This window comes from Schistocerca serialis, chromosome 1, assembly GCF_023864345.2.
Source record: "Schistocerca serialis cubense isolate TAMUIC-IGC-003099 chromosome 1, iqSchSeri2.2, whole genome shotgun sequence".
Lineage (NCBI taxonomy): Eukaryota > Metazoa > Arthropoda > Insecta > Orthoptera > Acrididae > Schistocerca > Schistocerca serialis.
This window is the reverse complement of record NC_064638.1, coordinates 819,680,044-819,704,413: the sequence shown is the minus strand read 5'-3', so window position 1 is coordinate 819,704,413 and position 24,370 is coordinate 819,680,044. Positions and strand designations below refer to the sequence as shown.

General features: G+C 39.0%; 1 protein-coding gene across 5 annotated transcripts in view; it reads left to right on the top strand.

Moving 5' to 3' along the window:
• The window catches only part of LOC126484370 (E3 ubiquitin-protein ligase CCNB1IP1-like), a 210,970-nt gene that overhangs the window by 168,187 nt on the left and 18,413 nt on the right, over positions 1–24,370 (top strand). The window contains exon 5 of one of the 5 annotated variants that reach the window (XM_050107871.1): positions 21,950–22,030. The exons of 3 other annotated variants lie outside the window; for them this stretch is intronic. In XM_050107871.1, the coding sequence (XP_049963828.1) occupies positions 21,950–22,030 (81 nt within the window). Of the gene's footprint in view, positions 1–18,680; positions 18,793–21,949; positions 22,031–24,370 lie in introns of those variants that run through there. One more of the 5 variants, XM_050107865.1, reaches the window with a different exon arrangement.

The window sequence follows — 24,370 nt, the reverse complement described above, 5'->3', positions numbered from 1 at the left end:
ATGTGATTTACTGATATTGTAATAAAATGGTATTAGAATTCTGTATTTTGTGATGTGTCCCAACTTAACGTTACTGAACATCTAATTTAAAAGAAAGTTGCCAATCTTTTCTCTGCTTCTAAATATTGTCAAGATTGACTGAATGTTTGTGCAACATTTTTGGAATAGTACTTCATTACAGTTAACAGAATCATCTGAAAAGAGCCTGAACTTGTATTAATATCATCTGTAAAATCATTAATAGACAATATGAACAGTAAGGCTCTCACCAAACTTCCCTGGGAACTGCTGGAATTACTTCTAGGTCTGTCAGTGATGCTCCATCCAAGGTTACATGCTGTATCTTTTCCACCAAAAAATCCTCAGTACAGTCACAAATTTTGTTTGATAGTATAATAGTACTTTCATTAATAAGTGTGAGTGTGGTACTAAGTCAAATGCTTTTTGGAAGTTAAGAAATACTGCATCTACCGTACTGACTTGATACATTGCTTTCAGGATGTCACATGAGGGAAGTGCAAGTTAGGTCTCGCATGGGCGATGTTTTCAGAATCTGTACAAGTTAGAGCATAGAGGAGGTCATGCTGTTTGAGATACATCAGTATGTTTGAGCTCACAATGTGTGCTGTGATTGTATAACAGATAGACGCCAATGGTACTGAATGGTAGTTATGGAAATGTGTTCTGCTGCCTTCTGTTAGATGTTACCGGTCACAATTTGTTGTTATATACTTAATAGAACTTGTCTATAATGTGTGATTCTGCCTTTTAATACATAACTTGGCTTGTTCGATGTTGTCCATGAAGGCTTTTCTTCATTATGACATTTGCAAAACACAGTGAACGAGTAAGTGTATAAATGACTACAGCTCTCTGGCAGCTCAAATGCAGGTAGGTTGCAGAGAAGCTTGCTTTTTGTGCTCCTGTTCTAATGCAGGTGTGATTTCAAATAATACTGAGAAATAGTTCAAATTATGGCAGAATCACAAAAAACCAATGCACAGCTTTCTGCCACTACTGGGTTGAATAGAAAGGGATGATTGATATTGTGTCATCAGGAAATAAACACAAATCAGTTATTTAATGGTAACCAGTCACCACATAGTTATGTGTAGCTAAGTGTAATTACTATCATTGTCAAATCCAGTATATGCAGGGTCATCATGAGCAATAAAAACACCATATAGCAATCACAACCAAATTTTAAAGCCAGTCAATATACATCACTCACTAATAACCCAGTTGTAACCAAGAAAAAGGAGTGGGGAAGCCATGGATACATAGGCTTGTAATTGTAAACCATGGGATGGTATGTTTACTAAGGCTTCGTCTATTGCAACGAACTAAATGGGAAGTGCCAGAGCCGTCAACTTATTGCAGAAAATACATCAGAAAGACTGCCCACTGTACCTTTCTGTTGTAGATCCCACCAGTGCAATTCTATGTCACTGTCTAGTAACATTTCTAGTTGCCTACTTAATGTCACAGTCAAACAAGTCCGTCCTGACATGATTGTTTAATGGAATATAAAATCTCAGCTATTTTTAAGCGGCCCAAATGGCAAATAATTATTGGGAGTTGGTCTACATCAGTGGCAGGCTTGAGCCAGAGGTGAGTAGATCTCTTTGGTGATGCAGGCATCAAGAGGAAAGTGATGTCAGCCTAATTCAGTTTTGAAACTTCCTGGCAGATTAAAACTGTGTGCCGGACCGAGACTCGAACTCGGGGCCTTTGCCTTTCGCGGGCAAGTGCTCTACCAATACAGTTTTGCCTATCGTGATAGATCACTTTCTGGGTGCAACTCTAACTGTGCAATCAGACTGTACCTCCCACTGGTGGTAGCAGTTCTTGGGGAAGCAAGTGCAGTGGGTTCCATTTTGATGGAGTGCCCACAAGACTAGAATCATGGGACAAGAGACACTGTGGTTGAGGGTAGTGGTAAGGCTAGTGGTCACAATGGTGGATCGACAGAGCTAGGGAATGAAGCCTGTATAGGTTGCAAGGACAAAGGTCAGAGGATGGTTTTGACAGACAGATATCAGCATCTGGCATTTATGCTCACACAAATTGTTTGGTGCACATAGTTCCTGAAAGTCTAGCAGAAGTCAGTGAATCACTCTGCATGCAGGGAACAACTGCATTCGACTTCCCTCACATTTGTTCGAGCACCTCATGCTCAAATGGCCTGACCATTCACCCCAGGAAAGGGGGAAAATCCTTTCCTAAAATTTTCACACTGTAAAAATTCTTGAAGGTGTATAAGACTTCACTGTGTCATTTTATGAATTTCTTATTCATCAAAAGTTTGACTTTCCATGTGAAAAAAGAAAACTGCTAACTTTCATTTTCTGCAGTTTTTTTGTTCGACAAAATTTCTCAATATATTTACCAGAAAGCAGATGGTTAAAAAATATAATTTTTTAACACATTATAGCATGAAATCTAGCTTCTTAATTGGCTATTTGCCTTTTCATAATACAAGACACTCATTCTGAAATAAAACTATATGTTGTGTGCATGCAGTTAATTTACAACTCTAGTATTGAAAAAGTGTGATAGTATGCAGCTTACTGATTGCTAATTTTTAGACCATACATTACTGTGAGTGAAATATAGCTAAAAATACAACAGAGTTTTTTTGAAATGGCAATGACACTGTCATCACCTTATTTCACAAGTAAATGGCGGTTATTAAATTGTGTAAATGCTATGACTGCAAGCCGATGGAGTTTGCATGGGGTTAGTGTAGTACCAGACACTGCAGGAGAGAAAAATGAATTATTTGCGATCAATGCAGGCATAGTATCGAACCCTCTTGTGGTTATTCAGAAAATTCCAAATACATACAGATTTTTTCCCTCAGCAATGTTGTATTATAAAGGAAATTAATTCTTATTTCTTTTTATGATGTTGCAAAAGTAGATCCACCATAGGTCTTCCTGCCCCCCCCCCCCCCCTCCTCCCTCAACAGATGTAGACCATTCCTTGTTACTAACTGATAAGCTATTCAATGTAGGTCACCAAGTGTGAAGCCATAACATTTCTCTTCTATGTGAAGAGGATAAGACACTAGTTCCTTTTCCAATCTGCACCTAATACAAGTTTTCTTCCAGTTTTTCGTGAAATCAATTCTGAAGGAGAAACTTCAGTCTTGCTACATGTATATAACATCAATCGTAGCATGTTAAATACTTTAGCAGCCTTCAGTCTCCATGTAATTTTATTTGTTTTATTTGTGACTGCACAAATTGACTTAGTCATATTTGTTTCACTCGATTTCTTTGCTTTTTTTCCTGTGGGATATATTTTGGCTTTTGCTCTTGGCATTCTAAAATGAAAATGACACAACTTAGTCATATTGACAGAATGGTTTTAATTTGGCTATAGCCCAAATTTACACCATTACTATTACATAATTTTTAGGTTAACAACAGAATAACAAAAAATAGGAGCTATTAAAACAAACAGTATTCGAAAAGATAAGAATACCCTTAACATGACATACTAGAGTAAAAACTTCCCTTAAACACAGGAAGGGTATGAAAAAATAATGAATGCATACTGGCAAGAGTTAGAAGAGGATTGAAACAGAGTTTATGTTGGCTGCAGTCACATGTCACAATACACTGACATGGAAATCTTACACAACAGCTGATGAGGTCTTCAAGACATTTAACTGTTTACAAATTTTCTTTGTCTTGTAAGGTATTAGACGCTATTATACAGGAATGTACATGTACAGCATAACTAAATCAGCTAGTGGGAATATATCAGAAGCAACGTCAGTCTGCACAAACTGAGCTGTTATGACAGCCACATCACAGCAGTAGTGCACCAGGCTTGGCAGACACTCCTGTGCTGGAGCAGCCGCGAGGCAGCACTCAGATGAATGGGTGTCAAAGTCTCTGACAGATACATTTTTGACGTGCTGAACAAAGTGGCATGGGTGGCACATAGGTATTTGCAAAACTGGGAGTCTTAGAGGGACCCTTACCATTTCATGCACACACAGTGATACACCTGTCCACGATTGTGTTAAAAGAGGAAACAAAACAAGAGGGCTGAAAAGCATAAGCACCCTTTGCTGCTTCATATCACATTAAAATTTTGTTGAATGGCTTTGAACGGTCCCTAGTGGTTCCACCCTGTATATCAGAGCAAAAATTGCAGTTGCACTACACTCCAAAGGGATCAGATCATAGTCACTGGCATTGCAGCCCCATGATGTCCTTAGAGTATGAGAGAATCATTCAGAGGCTGTCAGGTGTATCGAATGCTGTCTGGTTGTCGTCCTGTTGATCATCATACTACAAACAGTCATTTTTTACTGCAAAATGTTGAGAATCACCACATGAAGAGAATGGGCGGTTTCATTGATGCCCTTTAAGCCACCTCCTGGGGCCTTATCACATTGATTCGGAGTGGTAGTGTGTCTGAAATGTCTTCCTTGGGCACTCACAAGAAAACCATGTGATTTCATCATGGGTGCCACAGTTCTGACCTCTGTCACAGAGGCATAAAAAAAATAAGGATTGAAATGTGGGATGTGACAACATTCCCATCCTGTGACACATCCACAATGGTGTTGGGCAGAATTGTGGTGAAATTTGCTGCCAGTGTGACATCACTAACCAACCTTACACCTCATATGAACTTCTGAGTTGTGGACTTTTATGCACATGCATTGATGCCATGCTGTTGAAGTTCGCCAAGCTCGAGGGAGGCATTGCAGGGTGCCACACTTTTGCACAATATAAATGTAGTAGCTGTGTTAAGCTTTCTTTTTCAAAACTGTCATAACTTTCTTTGATGTGCAGCTACAAAACAACTTTCATTCTTTTTTTTTATTTTGACACATTCTCTATTATTAATGAAGAAGATGAAAGTACAAATACATGAACTTCTGTTCATTTCTTCATGCCGTCTTCCATTTCTGTGCCCTTATTCAGTATTGTATAAGTACTTTTATGTTAAAGCAGAACACTGATAATAACTATCTAAAATAACTTACATAATTCTCCTTTTGATTTTAAGTTTTTGTAAACATAATCAGGCAAAGCTTCACTGAATGAAACATCTGGAACAAGGCATCGAGTTTCTTGGTGATTGGGCCTACAGTGAAATATATGTCTCAAAAGGACATTGCATATAAAGTTCCAGTATCACTGATTAAAACATTTATTGGTTATTGTGACAGCTGTTTCAGAAAATTTCCATTTTCAGGCACCTGAGTATACAAAGATTGAGACTGCAATTTCACCGATACCTCAATAATCCACAAAATTCTTCACTTACAAAAAATGAAGTCTAAAATGTGTATAGAACTATAGCACATTGTAATTCTCGAACTTCGTATATGCAGGTACTTGAAAAAGGGAATCTTCTGAAACAGATGTCGTAAGAATAAATAACAGTTGTAAACAGTGATACTGGAGTCTTACCTACAAAGCATTGTTTCATTTCCAGAACACTCAGGAACATTCAAAATAATTGTAAAACTTCTTATTACTGATTCCAAAATATTCAAGAACGTTGCAGGAATTCCAGAATACTTGAAAGTGTTTCTGAAATTTACAGTACATGTCTGAGCAGAATGAAAGCAAGATAGCTGCGACTTCAAACTTTTCGCCCCCCACACTTCCCTTACACGCACACACACAGGTGATCGTTGTGGCGTAGGGTTGTATATTGTATTTATGCATGGATTGTAATGATTTTATTGTCCACCTAAATTGCAAATAGATCCTGTGACATAGCATGTAAATTTTGCTGATTAGTTTGATGGGTTACTCTTGCAAGTAATACAATAAGACCTGAGAATGGTTCATGTGGCACCAAAACCAGTCATTTCAAAAATGAAAGTAATCTAGATGGACAATAAAATTTATTTTTATACGGGTCTAAGCAATGTATCATTAAAATATAACTCCAGTTGTTATTAAGATAAAACTGGGTACACTTATAATCTATTGATAAAATAATAACACAGCCATATAATGGAAAGACATTCATACATATATTATTGCTAACAACAGAAATGTTCATATTTCTTTACATAAAATTATGAGGCGATGATGAGTCGCCTACCTTGAGAAGCTCTGTATATCGATTGGTTCATTGAGCCTTTCATACAATCCATTGTTCATAAATATTATAAAGTTCAACCTTTTTCCTTTCGGCGTCTTGTGTTTTCTTTTGTGGTTTATTATGTCACCGTTCCTTTTTACTGTTATTCTCATGTTAGCTGTAATGAAGGCGAATCAGACATCAAGTCTATTAAGTCTTCTTCGCTTAGAACTGACTTGATGTAGTGTCAGGTGATACACTTGTATGTTTTATACTGTTTATTATAATGTGGGTTGCATAAAATGTTGCTGGATTTGGCCCTACAAATCAAGAGGATTGTACCGCTCATACTTTTCAGAATAAAGCAAGAGAGCATTTCTAAGAAGGGAGTAACAAAACATGATAGCAAAATTTCACTTTTTCTTTCACATCAACAATTCTCTGGCTGCTTGAAGCTGAGTGTGCTGTCAAGGTTATGTTTTGGCAATAAATGTGTACTTCCTTTCAAAAATTCTTAGAATGATCTCATTTTTATTTACTAAAATTGTTATAACCTTCTAAATAACATTACACACCTCATATAGCTTGGGTTGGGGATTAGTTTCCATAAATGGTGATAAACTGCTGGCTTTTAGAACTGCAGTACAAGAAAGGGTAGCGAACAACACAATTTTACTTTTGGTGTGTGTTTATAGTGTAGTAAGAAGAAAACAAGATTAAATTTCTAGGTGATATGAGGGAGTATAGGGTGTGAAATATAGTACACAGGGCTGTCACCTCCAATAGCAACAATGGCTCCAACCTGGTTGAACAGCAAGCCAAACTGGGTGACAGTACAGGTATGTCATTCCCTGCTGCTTTAACTATATGCCAGAGTTTACCAAACACAGTGGTTGGCGAATAGTGATGTGCCAGTCACTAAGCAATCTTCGGCCAGGCGGTTTCACTGGGGAGATACCAGGAGAATACACTGGCCTGGACAACAGTTGAATACCCTCTGTATCGAGTGAGATCAGGAAAGCATCGGTAACATGCAATTTTGCATTATGTTGCTGAAAAATAATATCAGAGATACCTCGAAGTTAGGGCACAGCTACTTGCGTTAGCATATCAGAAAAATACACTACTGACCATTAAAATTGCTACACCATGAAGATGATGTGCTACAGATGCGAAATTTAACCGACAGGAAGAAGATGCTGTGATATGTAGATGATTAGCTTTTCAGTGCATTCACACAAGGTTGGGACCTGTGGCGACACCTACAACGTGCTGAGACGTGGAAAGTTTCCAACCAATTTCTCATACACAAACAGCAGTTGACCAGTGTTGTCTGGTGAAACGTTGCTGTGATGCCTCGTATAAGCAGGAGAAATGCATACCATCACGTTTCCGACTTTGACAAAGGTCTGATTGTAGCCTATCGTAATTGCGGTTTATCGTATCACGACATTGCTGCTCGCGTTGGCCGAGATCCAATGCCTGTTAGCAGAATATGGAATCGGTGGGTTCAGGAGGGTATTACGGAACGCCGTGGTGGATCCCAACGGCCTTGTATCACTAGCAGTCGAGATGACAGGCATCTTATCCACATGGCTGTAACGGATCGCGCAGCCACATCTCGATCTCTGATTCAACACATGGGGACGTTTGCAAGACAACAACCATCTGCACGAACAGTTTGACGACGTTTGCAGCAGCATGGACTGTCAGCTCGAAGACCATGGCTGCGGTTACCCTTGACGCGGCATCACAGACAGGAGCGCCTGCAATGGTGTACTCAACGACGAACCTGGGTGCACAAATGGCAAAACGTCATTTTCTTCGGATGAATCCAGGTTCTGTTTATAGCATCATGATGGTCGCATCCATGTTTGGCGACATCGCAATGAACGCACATTGGAAGCGTGTATTCGTCATCGCCATACTGGCGTATCACCCGGCATGATGGTATGGGGTGCCATTGGTCACATGTCTCGGTCACCTCTTATTCGCATTGATGGCACTTTGACCAGTGGACGTTATATTTCAGATGTGTTATGACCCGTGGCTCTACCCTTCATTCGATCCGTGCGAAACCCTACATTTCAGCAGGATAATGCACGACCGCATGTTGCAGGTCCTGTACGGGCCTTTCTGGATACAGAAAATGTTTGATTGCTGCCCTGGCCAGCGCATTCTCCAGATCTCTCTCCAACTGAAAACAACTGGTCAATGGTGGCCGAGCAACTGGCTCATCACAATATGCCAGTCACTACTCTTGATGAACTGTGATATCGTGTTGAAGCTGTGTGGGCACATGTACCTGTACACACCATCCAAGCTCTGTTTGACTCAATACCCCGGCGTATCAAGGCTGTTATTACGGTCAGAGGTGGTAGTTCTGGGTACTGATTTCTCAGGATCTATGCACTCAAATTGCGTGAAAATGTAATCACATGTTAGTTCTAGTATAATATATTTGTTCAATGAATACCCGTTTATCATCTGCATTTCTTCTTGGTGTAACAATTTTAATGGCCAAAAACTGGCTCTGCGAATGAGTTGTCGTCATGTTGTCTTCTCAGTCGCAGTGGCATCATATATCATCACACCAGGTCCTGGGCCTGTATAATGATGACAAATGCATTCCTTGGAGTATCCATATATCAATACATCCATAGTGTTATTGAACATGTTCTCAGATATGTGAGTGGGTCAAAGATTTTTTTAAGTAACAGAACCCAGTACCAGACTGAATTTTCACTTTTCAGTGGAGGGTGTGATAGGAATTGTCCAAGAAGTTTCAGAACCCAACACATTCTTCTGGATGGTGAATGTTCATCGGAGCCAAAGTATCATCAATAATGCCCCAGGAAAGTGTGATAGGACCACTCTTGTTCTCTATGTACATAAATGATCGACAGACAGGTTGAGCAGCAATCTGGCTGTTTGCAGACGACACTATGGTGTACAGGAAGGTGTCGTTGTTGAGTGGTTGTATGAAAGCCACATCACAAAGCTAATGGAATTTTTGAATGACTAACTATTATGAGTTATGAATGGTGAGTACAAAGGCGAATAAGCCAGACAGAAAGACGAAAAGAGAACAGTCGAAATACTGCATATTTTGTGATGCCCACCTTCATTGGGTACAAGAGTATATGAAGATATCAGACATCAAGGACAGGATCGACAAATTAAAATCCTCACATCAATGTTTCTTGTGTCTAAAAAGGGGGCACAACATCAACAAATGTAACAAGAAAAATTAAGTAGGTTTTTCTAGATGCAGGAAATCCCGTCATGTACGTGTCTACAATGAAGACCTGTGTATCTCAGTGGGAAATATTGATGTTCAGCTACCTCTCCTCACATATCTTCAAATTGCCTCTGTTTGGGTCACAGACATTGAGAGCCAATGTAGCTCTATCAGCTCAAATGTGGTCAACAGCTTGCAACACAAGTCATAACTCACCAACCATTAACCATTAGCTGTTGAAGGATTTGAATAACCGTATTTCGTGTCAACAAATCTGCAATTTGCTGACTTCGAGTTGACGAGAGTTTGTACCAAAAAAAAAAAGCTGCAGTTTGTTGATTCTACGGGCAATGATCACCAATACCCTATTGAAGTTCTTATAGGTTCAGACCTTCAGACCAGAAGCCTTTTATTGGAAAATAATAAATGATGACACACCAATATGCCTTACTGTTTTGGCCATTCTTCCTTCTGAATTTGAATGAAAGTTGAGTGGGAGGTGGTCAGGTATTATTATCAGGCATGTTATTGTTAGCCAAGCCACATGCACCTCAGTGAAGATTCTTCATCCTTAGACAAGGACATGCATTACTTGTGGAACTTAGAATTGATGGTGATAAAAGGACAATCTCTCTCACCTGAACATTGCATTATTTTGCGGAAATTTCATCATACATTCCAAATGGTGGAAGGCCAAAGGGTAGTTTCATTACTAAGAAAGGAACATATGGCCCTTTCATCAAATCATTGTAATGCAGAAGCCTTTTATGTTGTTATAAAGAAAATTCTGTAGTAATGTTCATTTTCATGAGGTGCATCATTCACAAATCCTGCTGTACAATCACAGTGAGCACCTTGAAAGGATCAGTATGCAGAAAAATTCAAATGATGTGTTCTACTACCTCATCACGTAGAGAAAAACAAAAGACTGGGAATTACAAAGTGAAGAACTGTCTTTGATGCTTTCTCATGAGAAAATGGTTCGCTGTAACTTAATGTCTCTAGATTCAGGACCCAATTTGTTGCCTGAAACACTGTCAACTTTAATTTGCTTCACGGTGTATCAAAAGGTGATTCTTGAAGATGGCATTCGGGCATTTTTATAATTATCACTAAATGAAAAGGATAGATAGTTAATGTGATTCTTATGGTTTCATGTCGAGAAAAGGGAGTTGCAATTTGGCAGACTACAAATGACATCATCATTTATAGTTTTACACATTTACCATTTCTTCTTCCTGCATCATTAAATGAACTGGCTACAAAGTTTAGAGATATGTATCCTCTTGCAGCAGAAATTCTAGATAAAAGAACTTTCATGGACAACTTTGTTGCCAGCTGCAAGAACTACAATACTATAATATCAGCTGACAGGTCTATTGCAACAAATAAAACTTCAAGTGGCAAAATGGTCTAAGAATACTGATATACTACAGGGCATATCGGAAACTGAATGGTAGTCAGCTACAGAACACACATTTTTAGGCATTGACTGGGACACGGAATCAGAATCAATCTTCTTCTGTCACGATTGCATTACCAATTAACTACAAGATGGGTCCACAAACAAATTTCAGTTACTGCCCATGACAGCAAAATTTTATGAACCTCTTGGCATCTTTTATATCCACAGCAGGAGAGACCCTTTTTCAAGATACATAGTGTAAAGGCACACACTGGGACAAGATATTGCCATCAATGTTAGCACCGTGATGGGAAATTTCGACCTCATGACTCACTCATCTGCGGTCATTTGATTATCCACATGGGCAGGACTGCACTGTCATAAACTACAAATTTCACAAGTTTGCATATTTTGTGATGCCTCAGAAAAAGGGTATGGAGCAGTTTCTGTACATTAGAATATCCGAGAATACATTGGTCCATTTGGCTATCAGTGAAAGCAGAGTTTCTCCTATCAAAAGGGTAATGCTTCTGTGTCTTGAATAACTAGCATCCTTACTGGGTGCATGACATATGAGATATTACTGCCAGTCTTCTGGACCTGACATCACAAAACACAGTGATTTCATGGTCATACTTGGCTGGATACCAAGCGATCCAAATCTCTGGAATGCTGCTGTTACTAATAGATTAACTGAAATGCTTGAAATTTCAGTGCCATTGCAGTGGCGACATTGCTCCACCACACCCAGTCTGGCAGATTTGCCATCACATGGAACACTTATAGAGAGATTACAGTCTTCTATGCTATGGTGGCATGGACCTTCATGGCTGACTCAAATACCAGTAATGTGGCCTCAATAACACATCTCTTATGACCTTTTGCTGGGGGCATGAAAGAACTAAACAAGCCTTGGCTACTCATGCACGGGTGTGTCCCACTGATGCATCAAAATACATTTCTTATTGGAAACTGTTGCACATAATGCTATGGATTCTCTGTTTCATCCGTAATGTTACACATCAGAAAAGATAATGGGCAAATTCACTGCTCATGTACTAGAATCAGCAAAACGCAGTTGGATAGAGATGACACAGTGGGTAAGCTTTCTGGCAGAATACTGTGTGCTTGGAAGCAAGATTGAGTTTCCAAAGAAATCAAAGATAAAACATTATAATCTATTCCTTCAGGATCAACTCATATTGATGACTTCACTTTGCAGAACTGAATATACTGCAAAAGTGCCCACTGCTCTTAAAAGTTTCTCATCCATTTACAATGTTGCTTGTTCAACAGTTGCATATATGATTACACCTTTTAGGGACTGCTTTTGTATTAGCTGAATTACTGAATGAATTTTGTTTTTTAAGGGGAAGACAAACAGCAAATGGGGTAATAAACACCCGTCTTCCTTGTGAGATAACCAGATGTGTCTGGGATTCGAGGCAGAATCTTCTCTACCACCTGACTGCATTAAATTCACTATGCCATTTACAGTAACAGACTTGCATTTTGCAGGACCACTTTTCATCAAACTCAGCAATTTGTTGTATAAATACTGAATGTTGCTGATCACATGGGCTACAAAAAGAGTTCTCCGCCACAAACTCCTATCAGATATGAACACAGGTAAATTTTTGATGGCTCTCAAAAGATTTACTGCAAAAAGGAGGACTACCAAATACTGTTTATTCAGATAATGGAAACTGTTCCAAGTGGCAAACACAGAACTGAAAGACATCACTTATTTATTCAAGGATGCAAGGATCAGCCAGCCATTCACTCACCAAAGTGTCTCATGGAAGTTAATATCACTGGGCTTGGTGTGGAGGCTGATGGGAATGCACAATAGGAACAATGAAACATTGCCCCAAGAAGGTTCTGGGAAAATCGCTACTAGTTGAAGAAACAATTAGGACATTATTAGTAGAAATAGAAGCTACAATAAACTCACGACCATGTAATTTCTTAGACTTTCCCAACAATTTGGTGTCATTTCGTGGAATCGGATGTACTGCCAGTGGTCTGCATCTGCCCAACAAAATATTTTGATGTTGTAAGTCGGCGTGTTCATCTGGTATTTCCTGCAACTGGTTTACAAGCTGACCATGTCCCATGTTTATACCTGGATGGTGTCTGGTGTTCCCAGTGCCGTCTGTTGCCATTTCTGGCAGTGCTATTTATCTCTAGCCATTCTGTCTTCTGTCCACACTCGTTTCCGCTGTTTTCCTGGTGACGGCCATGTCAAGAAATTCCGTACTAGGTCTGCACACACCAAGGCCATTCACCGCACTATCAACATGCTGCAGACATTTCTTATGCTGTTGGCAACCGCTCCAGCTTTTTGTTGTGCCCCTGTCATTCTTCTGCCCTTGTGGGTTTGGCACGCCCCTACAAGGTGCGCTTCCTGCCCAATCAGGATGCTGTGGCGATTGCATATTCTGTCCATGCACGCCGTAGCAACCTCTTGTGGTGGTGGCCGCTGTCTGGAGTTCTGTATTGTATCTGTTCATATGATGCGTGGTGCCTGAGGTTTTGGTTGGTTGATGATGTTCCTCTCTTATCTGTGGGTGCTACAGTTGTTTCCTGAGGAGGTAGTTGCTGCTTGGTGCTGCATAAGCAATTTCAATCCTGTTAATTACACCCCTGGTTGTCTGAGGTTCATTACTAGAGAAGGGAACTTCTTACCATTGTCTCTATAGTAATTCTAAAGCCAGATTCCACACCATACTGAGCTGGTATCCTGCTTTCTGGTAGAGATTCTCTGTCATCTTGATTTCAATAGATTCAGTAATCACACAATCCATAAATCTGGTGGTCTGAGCCAGGATCCTGGTTCTGTCACAATGCATGGCATGTTCAACTTCCAGGCATTGATCGGCTATTGCTGATTTAGTGGCCTGTCACAGCCTGTTATGTCTTTGGTGTTCTTTACATCTTATTTAAATTGTTCTGGTGGTTTGACTGATGTAAGACATACTGTATTCATATGGTATATGATAGATATAAGGTGTCCTTAACCCCAGATTATCTTTGACCATTCCAAGAAGGACCCTGATCTTGTTGGGTGGGCAGAACACACTTCTGATTTTGTGTTTTTTTCTGAATGCCGCTGATGTTGGCAGATGGTCTCCTCTTGTTGTTGTTCTCCCATTATATCAGGTTGTCTGGTGGCATGTAGCACTTAATGGATATCCCTGTTTGAGCACCCACTGTCTGTCAGCACTTGCAGTAGATTCTCCAAGTCTGCTGGCAAGCTGTCTAAGTCGGACAGCATCTTGGCCCTTCTACAAGTGTTCTCAGTACTTTGTTCTTTTGCAACAGATGATGGCAGCTGTTATCCAGTAGACATAAATCAGGGTGTGTTGGTTTCCTATACTCGCTGTGCCCTAATGTGCCATCTGTCTTCCTTTTCACCAGGACATCCAGGAATGGAAATTGACCATCATTATCTAGTTCCATTGTGAACTTAATGTTGGGGTGTCTCAAGTTCAGATGGTCAAGGAACTCATCCAGTTTTTTCTGACCATGCAGCCAAATGACGAATGTGTCATCAACATACCAGAAATACAGTACAGTACAGGACAGCAACCACCGCCATGAGAGATACTGCAGTGTGTATGAACAGAATATGCAATTCCCACAGCAGCCTGATTCAGCAGAAAGTGCACCTTGTAGTGGTGTATCAAATCCACAGGGACAGGAGAATGTCAGGGGCATGATAGAAAGCCGGAGCAGATGCCAACAGCATAAAAAACGTCGCATATCGATAGTGCTGGGAACACGCCTGCCAGGTGCAAACGTAGTATGGAAGACCTTGGCACAGCCGATATCAGGAAAAAAGCAGAAAAGGGTACAGAGAGTAGATGAAAAGTGTAGAGATAAATAGCACTGCCAGAAATGACTCCAGCAGGCACGGACTGCGTGGGGAACACCAGACAGAACCCAGGCATAAATAAGGGACACGGTCAGCTTGTTGATCGGTCGCAGGAAAACCTGACGAAGACACCAAGTTGTTGTTGTTGTGGTCTTCTGTCCAGAGACTAGTTTGATGCAGCTCTCCATGCTACTCTATCCTGTGCAAGCTTCTTCATCTCCACGTACCTACTGTGACAACATTCTTCTGAATATGCTTAGTGTATTCATCTCTTGGCCTCCCTCTACGGTTTGTACCCTCCACGCTGCCCTCCAAAACTAAATTGGTGATGCCTTGATGCCTCAGAACATGTCCTACCAACCGATCCCTTCTTCTAGTCAAGTTGTGTCACAAATTCCTCTTCTCCCCAATTCTGTTCAGTACCACCTCATTAGTTACATGATCTACCATCTAATCTTCAGCATTCTTCTGTAGCACCACATTTCGAAAGCTTCTATTCTCTTCCTGTCCAAACTATATATCGTCCATGTTTCACTTCCATACAGGGCTACACTCCTTACAAATACTTTCAGAAACGACTTCCTGACACTTAAATCTACACTCAACGTTAACAAATTTCTCTTCTTCAGAAATGCTTTCCTTGCCATTGCCAGTCTACATTTTTTATCCTTTCTGCTTCGACCATGATCAAGTATTTTTCTCCCCAAATAGCAAAACTCATCTACTACTTTAAGTGTCTCATTTCCTGATCTAATTTCCACAGCACCACTTGAATTAATTGGACTACATTCCATTATCCTTGTTTCGCTTTTGTTGATGTTCATCTTACATCTTCCTTTCAATACACTGTCCATTCCGTTCAGCTGCTCTTCCAGGTCCTTTGCTGTCTCTGACACAATTACAATGTCACTAGCGAACCTCAAAGTTTTTATTTCTTCCCCATGGATTTTAATTCCTACTCCAAATTCTTCTTTTGTTTCCTTTACTGCTTGCTCAATATACAGATTGAATAACATCGGGGAGAGGCTACAACCCTGTCTCACTCCCTTCCCAACCACTGCTTCTCTTTCATGTCCCTCGACTTGTAAAACTGCCATCTGCTTTTGGTACAGATTGTAAATAACCTTTCGTTCTCTGTGTTTCACCCTTGCCACCTTCAGAATTAGAAAGAGAGTATTCCAGTCAACACTGTCAAAAGCTTTCTTTAAGTCTACAAATGTTAGAAACATAGGTTTGCCTTTCCTTACTCTATCTTCTAAGATAAATTGTAGGGTCAGTATTGCCTCACGTGTTCCAACATTTCTACAGAATCCAAACATCTTTCCCAAGGTCGGCTTCTTTCAGTTTTTCCATTTGTCTGTAAAGAATTCTTGTTAGTATTTTGCAGCTGTGACTTATTAAACAGATATTTTGGTAATTTTCACACCTGTCAACACCTGCTTTCCTTGGGACTGGAATTATTATATTCTTCTTGAAGTCTGAAGGTATTTTGCCTGTCTCATACATCTTGCTCACCAGATGGAAGAGTTTTGTCATGGCTGGCTCTCCCAGTGCTATAAGTAACTCTAGTGGAATGTTGTCTACTCCTGGGGCCTTGTTTCGACTCGGGTCTTTTAGTGCTCTGTCAAACTCTTCACACAATATCATATCTCCCATTTCATCTTCATCTACATCCTCTTCCATTTACATAATATTGCCCTCAAGTACACCACCCTTGTATAAACCCTCTACATGTTCCTTCCTCGTTTCTGCTTTCCCTTCTTTGCTTAGAACTGGTTTTCTATCTGAGCTCTTGATATTCATACAGGTGGTTCTCTTTTCTCCAAAGGTCTCTTTAATTTTCCTGTAGGCAGTATCTACCTTACCCCTGGTGATATATGCCCCCGCATCCTTACATTTGTCCTCCAGCCATCCCCATTTAGCCATTTTGCACTTCCTGTCGATCTCATTCTTGAGACTTTTGTACTTCTTTTAGCCTGTTTCATTTACTGCATTTTTATGTTTTCTCCTTTCATCAATTAAATTCAACACTTCTTCTGTTGCTCAAGGATTTCTACAGCCCTCGTCTTTTTACCTACTTGATCCTCTGCTGCCTTCACTATTTCATCTCTCAAAGCTACCCATTCTTCTTCTACTGTATTTCTCTCCCCCATATTTGACAATTGCTCCCTAATGCTCTCTCTGAAACTCTCAACAACCTCTGGTTCTTTGAGTTGATCCGGGTCCCATCTCCTTAAATCCCCACCTTTTTGCAATTTCTTCAGTTTTAATCTATAGCTCATAACCAATAGATTGTGGTCAGAGTCCACATCTGCCCCTGGAAATGTGTTACAATTTAAAACCTGGCTCCTAAATCTCTGTCTTACCATTATGTAATGTATCTGAAACTTTCCAGTGTCTCCAGGCCTCTTCCACATATATAACATTCTTTCATGATTCTTAAACCAAGTGTTAGTTATGATTAAATTATGCTCTGTGCCAAATTCCACTAGGCGGCTTCCTCTTTCATTCCTTACCCCCATTCCATATTCACCCACTACTTTTCGTTCTCTTCCTTTTCCTATTATCGAATTCCAGTCCCCCATGACTATTAAATTTTCATCTCCCTTCACTATCTGGATAGTTTCTTTTATCTCATATTACATTTCTTCAATCTCTTTGTCATCTGTGGAGCTAGTTGGCATATAAACTTGTACTACTGTGGTGGGCGTGGACTTTGTGTCTGTCTTGGCTACAATAATGCGTTCACTATGCTGTTCGTAGTAGCTACCTGCATTCCTGTTTTTTTATTCATTATTAAACCTACTCCTGCATTGCCCCTATTTGATTTTGTATTTATATCCCTGTATTCATCTGATTTTGAAATATTGTGTTGGGAAGATGCAGACCACTGGTAGTGCACCCAACTGCATGAGATAACAACTCACAGCCAATCACAGTTGGAGGATCAGAAGCACTAACACCAGGCCATTTCTTAATGGCCAAACAGTTATCTACAATACCCACCTCTCCTGAACCACGTATGCAAAAAGATCTGTGAAGAGAGGCTGAGCCATGAGGAAAACAGCAAAATGATTTTATGAAAAGATGGAATAAAGAATATTTTTTAGAATAAAAAAACTTTCATGAAGTACTGCATCCTAATAAGGAACTGGTTAAATGCCAAGTGGGAGACATTGTGCTCTTACAAGAAGACAGCCAAAACACATGTTGCAGAGAGCCCACGTTATGGATGTAGGAGCAGAGAGGGATGGAATGGTGTGGATCATAATTCTTTGAAACCCCGGATGGAGGAAATTTTACTCAGGCTGTGCAACTTGTCATCCCACCAGAGGTCGACCAAGGTGGGGAGGCTGTTGAGGGTTAAATAAATACTTTGTGGTGTATTAATCTTTGTAATATGTATAATTCTGACTATATAATAAAGTTCTAAAAGATATATGGTGGCCTGTCAGTTAATATACCATATGTAAATGCGTCATTTGAATCCCTGTAAAGCTGCCTGTTGGTAAAGATATTGTGAAGTGGAAACATGAAAGAACAACAACAGCTACACCAAAACCAGGCAGATCTCATGTACTGGCAGACAGGGACTGTCAAGCACTGTGGAGGATCGTTGTAGAAATCATATGATCGGTGGAAAGAATCACTCATGAGTTCCAAAGTGCCCCCAGCATTCCAGCTAACACAATGACTGTGCATAGGGATTTAAAAATAATGGGGTACAGTGGTCGAGCAGCTCTTCATCAGCTACACATTTCTGTAGTCAATGCTAAGTGATGCTTGAAGTTGTGTAAAGAGCAATGCCACTAGATAGTGAATGACTGGAAATGAGTGATTTCACCCTGTGGCAATCCAATGGCAGGGTATAGATTTGGCAAGCACCTGGAAATGTTACCTGACATCTTATGTAGTGCCAACAATGATGTACAAAGAAAGTTTTGTTACAGTATGGAGATGTTTTTACTACTTATGATGTGGTCATGTTATTGTGCTTAGCGCTAAATGTGGAAGGATACAAATATATTTTACAGTATTGTGTACTGCGTGGAGTAGAAGAACAGTTCGGAGATGATGTTTATTTGTTTCAGCATGACAGTACACCATATCATGAAGCAGCATCTGTGAGGCAATCATCTGTGGACAGTAATACTCCTGAAATGGACTGGCCCGCCAAGAGTCCCTACTTGAATTCAATGGAACATCTTTAGGGTGAGTCAGAATCTAAACTTCTCTCTCCAGACCCCAGTGTCCAACATCACTACCTGTTCTGCTTTCAGCTGTTGAGGGAGAATGGGCTGCTATTGCTCCACAGACATTTAGATACCTCATTGGAAGTGTACACAGGAGCCATCACAAAGATAAAGGGTAGACACACCATATTAATGTCCATCAGTAGATGTCTGGATACTTTTGATCAGACAATGTATAAAGAAGACTGCCAACAAAATGTCTGTACTGCTCAGATGTTTAAGATTTCCACCAGGTTGGATTAAAAGAAGACACAAAGCAATTCAGAGACAACCTGCTAGGTTTGTTACCAGTGGATTCAATCAGCACATGAATATTACAAAAATGCTTCATGCACTCAAATGAGAAGACATTTGGAAAATGGTGGAAAGAAGACATTCTTTTTGTGAAACAATTTTTAGAAATTTTAGAGAAATGGCATTTACGACAGATTGCAGAATGAACCTACTGCCATCTCATGTAATGACCTTTGAGACAAGAGAAAAGAAATAAGGACTTATACTGAAGCAAACGAACACTCATTTTTCCCTCATTTCATTTGTGTGTGGAAAAGGGAAGGGAATGACTAGCAGTGGTAAAAGGTTCCCTCCACCATGCACCATATGATGGCTTGCGGAATATGTATGTAGAAGCTGTACACATAACCAGGACTTGCCTGAAAGATGACATGATACCACTCCTGTGTCCAGCATTGTCTGAGTGTACCATTTTTGGCACTCTTCTAACTGCTGCCACACCAAAGGAAGTCACAACAATAATTGCTATGCTGACAGACCATAGTGTTTCAAACAATGTCGCACTGTCCATGTAGATACTAGACTTGCTGCAAAGAAGCCCATTTTATGACTCAAGGTACATGATGTTTCTGTATGACCGTGCATGGCTGAATGAACAAGATGTCTGTCCTCTTGGATGCTAAACTTTACGTGGTATTGAGTATGGTCCCCTAAACGCCTCATATCCATATTCACATGACAGTTCTCCTGACCAACAAGAAAGCAATATTGTGAAACAATAAAGCACAGACACGATCGGCCACAATATGACTACTGTCGAATTCCAATGCGTGCAGGTGGACTTTTGTCCTTACATGAGGCATAACATGATCTCCTCACAAACAAACAACATTCAAGTGCTATTTTTGAATGAGAAAGCCACTGTGTTATCTTTTCTTATGTACAGAATGTAGATAGTGTTCCTCCTACCTTCTTAGAGCAGTTGTACTGAAATGCTAAAAATTTGCACATGCAAACATGTAGTGCACTTCATGTTAGTTTGATGCTCATTGCATGCTGCCTTTGTGATGCAATTTTAATGGCCAACAGTTTATTTACCCAAAGTATATTATTAGTTATTATGTTTTCCAGCATTGGTAATATGAATAACTTTTACTTTTAAAGCCATACCATCAAGCTAAGCAAATTATTCTGATACAGGTGAACTCACTCCGCATCCCTTCTGAAGACGGTATTGTGTAACTGTGAAATTAATAATGTATTGTACATATAAACAGAAAAAATAAATCCAGCTGATTGTAATATGTCAGACGTATATTGTTACTAGATGCATCTGTATGTGCAAGGAAATACACACACACACACACACACACACACACACACACACACACCACTCTCTCTCTCTCTCTCTCTCTCTCTCTCTCTCTCTGTCCCATCTTCTACTTAATGTTTTCCACATATTCTTTTCCTTATCAGTTCTGTAGAGTACTTCCTCATTTCTTATCTTACAAGACCACATAATTATCAGCAATCTTCTGTAACACCACATCTCCGATGTTACAATTTTCTTCTTTTCCAGTTTTTTTCATGATTCAGTACTGTTCAATGATGTCCTCCCAGGAATATAATTAAAGCCTATATTTGATCCTAGTAGATTTTTTTTCATGAGGAGTGCTCTCTTTGCCTGTGTTAGTCTGCTTCCTATGCCCTCCCTGCTTCTTCCTCAGGCATTATTTTTTATTTTTTATTTTTTTTTTTTCATTTCACCCTAGTTTCACTCATGAACTTTCATTTTCAATATATGGGCTGAACATCTATTTTTTCTGAGGTTGCAGACACTTTGCACAATTTTACACTCTCAGATGTTTTTCCTAGGCCAACAAATACTATGTCAGAACTTTTCTGTTGCCTTTGCCTTCCCCAAAGTCAAACTGATCAATATCTAACACTTCCTCAACTTTCTATCCAGTTGTTTGTGTATTCTGCTGGCCATCAACTTGGATAGATAAGCAATCAAGCTGGTTGTTGTATAGTTCTCACATTTATCTACCCTTGTGACACTAGAATTGTCTGGATGATACTCTTGCAAAAATATGACGACTCTAGTCTCTCACAGACTCAAATTATCATTTAGTTGCAATTTCCTCCAGTTGTTTTAGAAAAACTGAGGGAATGTTATTATGCCTTTGGTCTTATTTAACTTCAAATATTTTAATGGTCTGTCACTCTCCGACTCTAATAATAGCCCTATAAGTCCTCCAAATCAACATCCTTTTCTTCTTTTATCATTTTAGCATGCATTTTTTCCCCATCATAGATGCCCACAGTGGAATCTTTACACCTACTCGTTCTCCTCTTGCTTTTAACAGTGAAATTCTTTCACACTCTTAATGTTGACGCCATTGCTTTTAAATTCTCCCAAATTTATTTTATCTTTTCTGCATGCTGCATCTTTCACTCAGCCAATCACTTCATTTTCTACGTCACATATTTCTTGGGGCCATTTCGCTTTAGCTTGCACATACTTCTTATTTATTTCGTTTTTAAGTGACTTATACTGTTATACTCCTTTCTTTTCCTGAACATTTTTGTACTTCTTCTTTGTTACCCACAATTTATTCACAGTTACCTTCCCCTTATACACACATAAGTTTATTCTACTTACATGATAATCCTTTTTAGAAATACCCAGTCCTCCTCAGCTGAACTTACCTTATGTGATATTCTTTATCATAGTATTTACAATCTCATAGAATTTTAAATGCACATCTTCAGCTCTCAGCCCTTTAATATCCTGCTGACATGTATGTTGATTCTTCTTGATGATTCAGCCTACTCTTCATTGAAAAATGTTGTGTAACCTTTGCTTCCAGATCATGTTGTTTGCAGCTGGCAGGTCTATGAATGTTATTAATATTTTGGGACCATCTTGGAATCTCATTTCTGTGAAGATGGTAAGGCTTACTGCTCGATTTATGCAGCTTGTTCCATGTAGTTGGCTGCATAATATTTATTTATTTGTCCAAGAATCATTTTAGTATATTGTTTGTGCATGTGATATAGGACTGTGGTAAACCTAGTTAATTTACAATACAGTAGTTATTTTGACTACATTGTTGACATAATAAAAAGGCATAATAATGTAAGTTGGTGTACTACATTGATTTTATATGTGATAATAGCAGTTATTAATGAGATGACATGACAAGCACGATGTAAACTATATCGTGAATGGACAGTTAGTAAAATTTGGTAAATGAGGTTTACTTATCACGATGTTCCATAAATTCAGACAAAGAATGGAAGCAGTTGTCAACCAAGAACTGTTTATCTTTATTTTAAATGCATTTAATGTTGGTATGCATTTAAGGTAAGAAGGCAAATGGTTATATAACATAGCCCCAGTATGATACACTCCTCGTTTGCACAAGTTTGTATTTACTGTAATCATGTGTAAGTTCATCTTCTGCCTATTTTCATATGTGTGTATATCAGTTGTGCCTGAAGAGATTTTCCTTTTTTAAGACGCTCCCTTTTTTGAAAATTAGTATTTCTTATATATACAAGCAAGGCAGTGGCAATATTTTGAGAGTTTTAAAGAGGGGTCTACAGGAAACCTTGCATTTACCTTTCTTATCACTCTAATAATCTTTTTCTGTATTTTAAATGTTTTTGTAAAATTCTTAGAATTTCCCCCCCAATAAAATATTCCATACATAAGTAGCGACTGTATACTACAATGGTGAGCAGCTTGTATGCTGAGTGAGGATCCTAACAGCGTATGCTAGTGAATTCATTCTCTTATTTAAATTGTTTAGGTGCACCTCCCACTTCAGATCTGCCTGAACATGAATGCCTAGAAATTTTGTATGACTGACCTTCGACACATTTTTTCCTTTGATAGTGAAAGCAGAGTTTGCAGGATGGAGGTTTTGTGAGGAGTGGAAGTTAACTGCCACAGTTTTTTCAGCATTTATGATGAGCCTATTGGTATTACTGAACCAGTGCATTAAGGTATGCATAACTGATATTGCAGTCTCCTGCGGATTTTCCTCATTCTTTGATTTAATTAGAATAATAGTATCATCTGCTAAGAGTACAGTGGTTCCATCATGTATTTTACTAGCTAAGTCATTTACATACAACAGAAATATGACAGGACCCTGAACTGATCCTTGTGGGACTCCATAATTGATTTTCTCCTCATCACTGTAAAAACTGGAAATTTTTTGTGTTTCACCATCCTTGTGTTTTATTTTTGTAATCTGCTGATGATTACTGAGGTATGACTGGAGCCACCTTTCAGACTGGCCTCTAATTCCATAATTACTTAATTTATGCAAGAGAATGCCATGAACAATAACACTGAAGACTTTACTTCGGTCCAGAAATATCCAAGACGTGTGTTGCTTATCATCCACTGCTTTTAATACTTCATGTAAGAAGGCAAAATTTGCAGTCTGAATTGATTTTCCAGCTCTGAACCCATGTTGGGAGTCCCTGTATTTAAGAAAACTGTTAGCCTTCCAAGGAACATTTTTCCATAATTTTGCTGAAGCCTGATATTACTGAAACTGGCCTATAATTAACAATATTTCTTTTTGCACCCTTCTTATGTAAAGTTGTTACTTTTGCAGTTTTTAGATTTTTTAGAAACACACCACTCTCAAAAGATGAATTTACTATGTCTGTTAGTGATCCCACAATAAATGTTGCACTAACTTTGATAATAGCATCTGTTATCTCATCAACATGCACTGAATATTTATTAGTTAATTCTTTTAGGATTCTTGACAGTTCCTCAGGTGTTGCTGGATACATGAATAATGTGTTTGGATGAATTTTTTGGTCTGAGTGACTGGCTGGCTGTGCGATATTAGAAAAATAATTATTGAAAGCACTATCCACATGTTTGGGGTCAGTTTATTTTTATTCATAATCAGCTCTATATTACTGTGATTAACTGGCCTGGTTCCCAAATCTTTCCTTATAATTTGTCAGGTTGCTTTAGTTCTATTTTTGGAATTATACAATATTTTGTCATTTTTCTAGTTTTTTTGCCTTTGAAGTAACTCGTGTTAGTATTCTTTTGTATCTTTTGAAATATGTAATAATGTCAGGATTAGTATTTTGTTTGGAATACTCATACAATCTCCTTTTATTTTGACATGATATCCTTATCCCTTTTGTAATCCACTAGTTTATTTTTTTAGTAGAGTTAAATACATCAAACCAGTCTCAGGACTGAAGACCACAACAACAAACATAATTACTTTCTTGGGAAAAGCCATTTC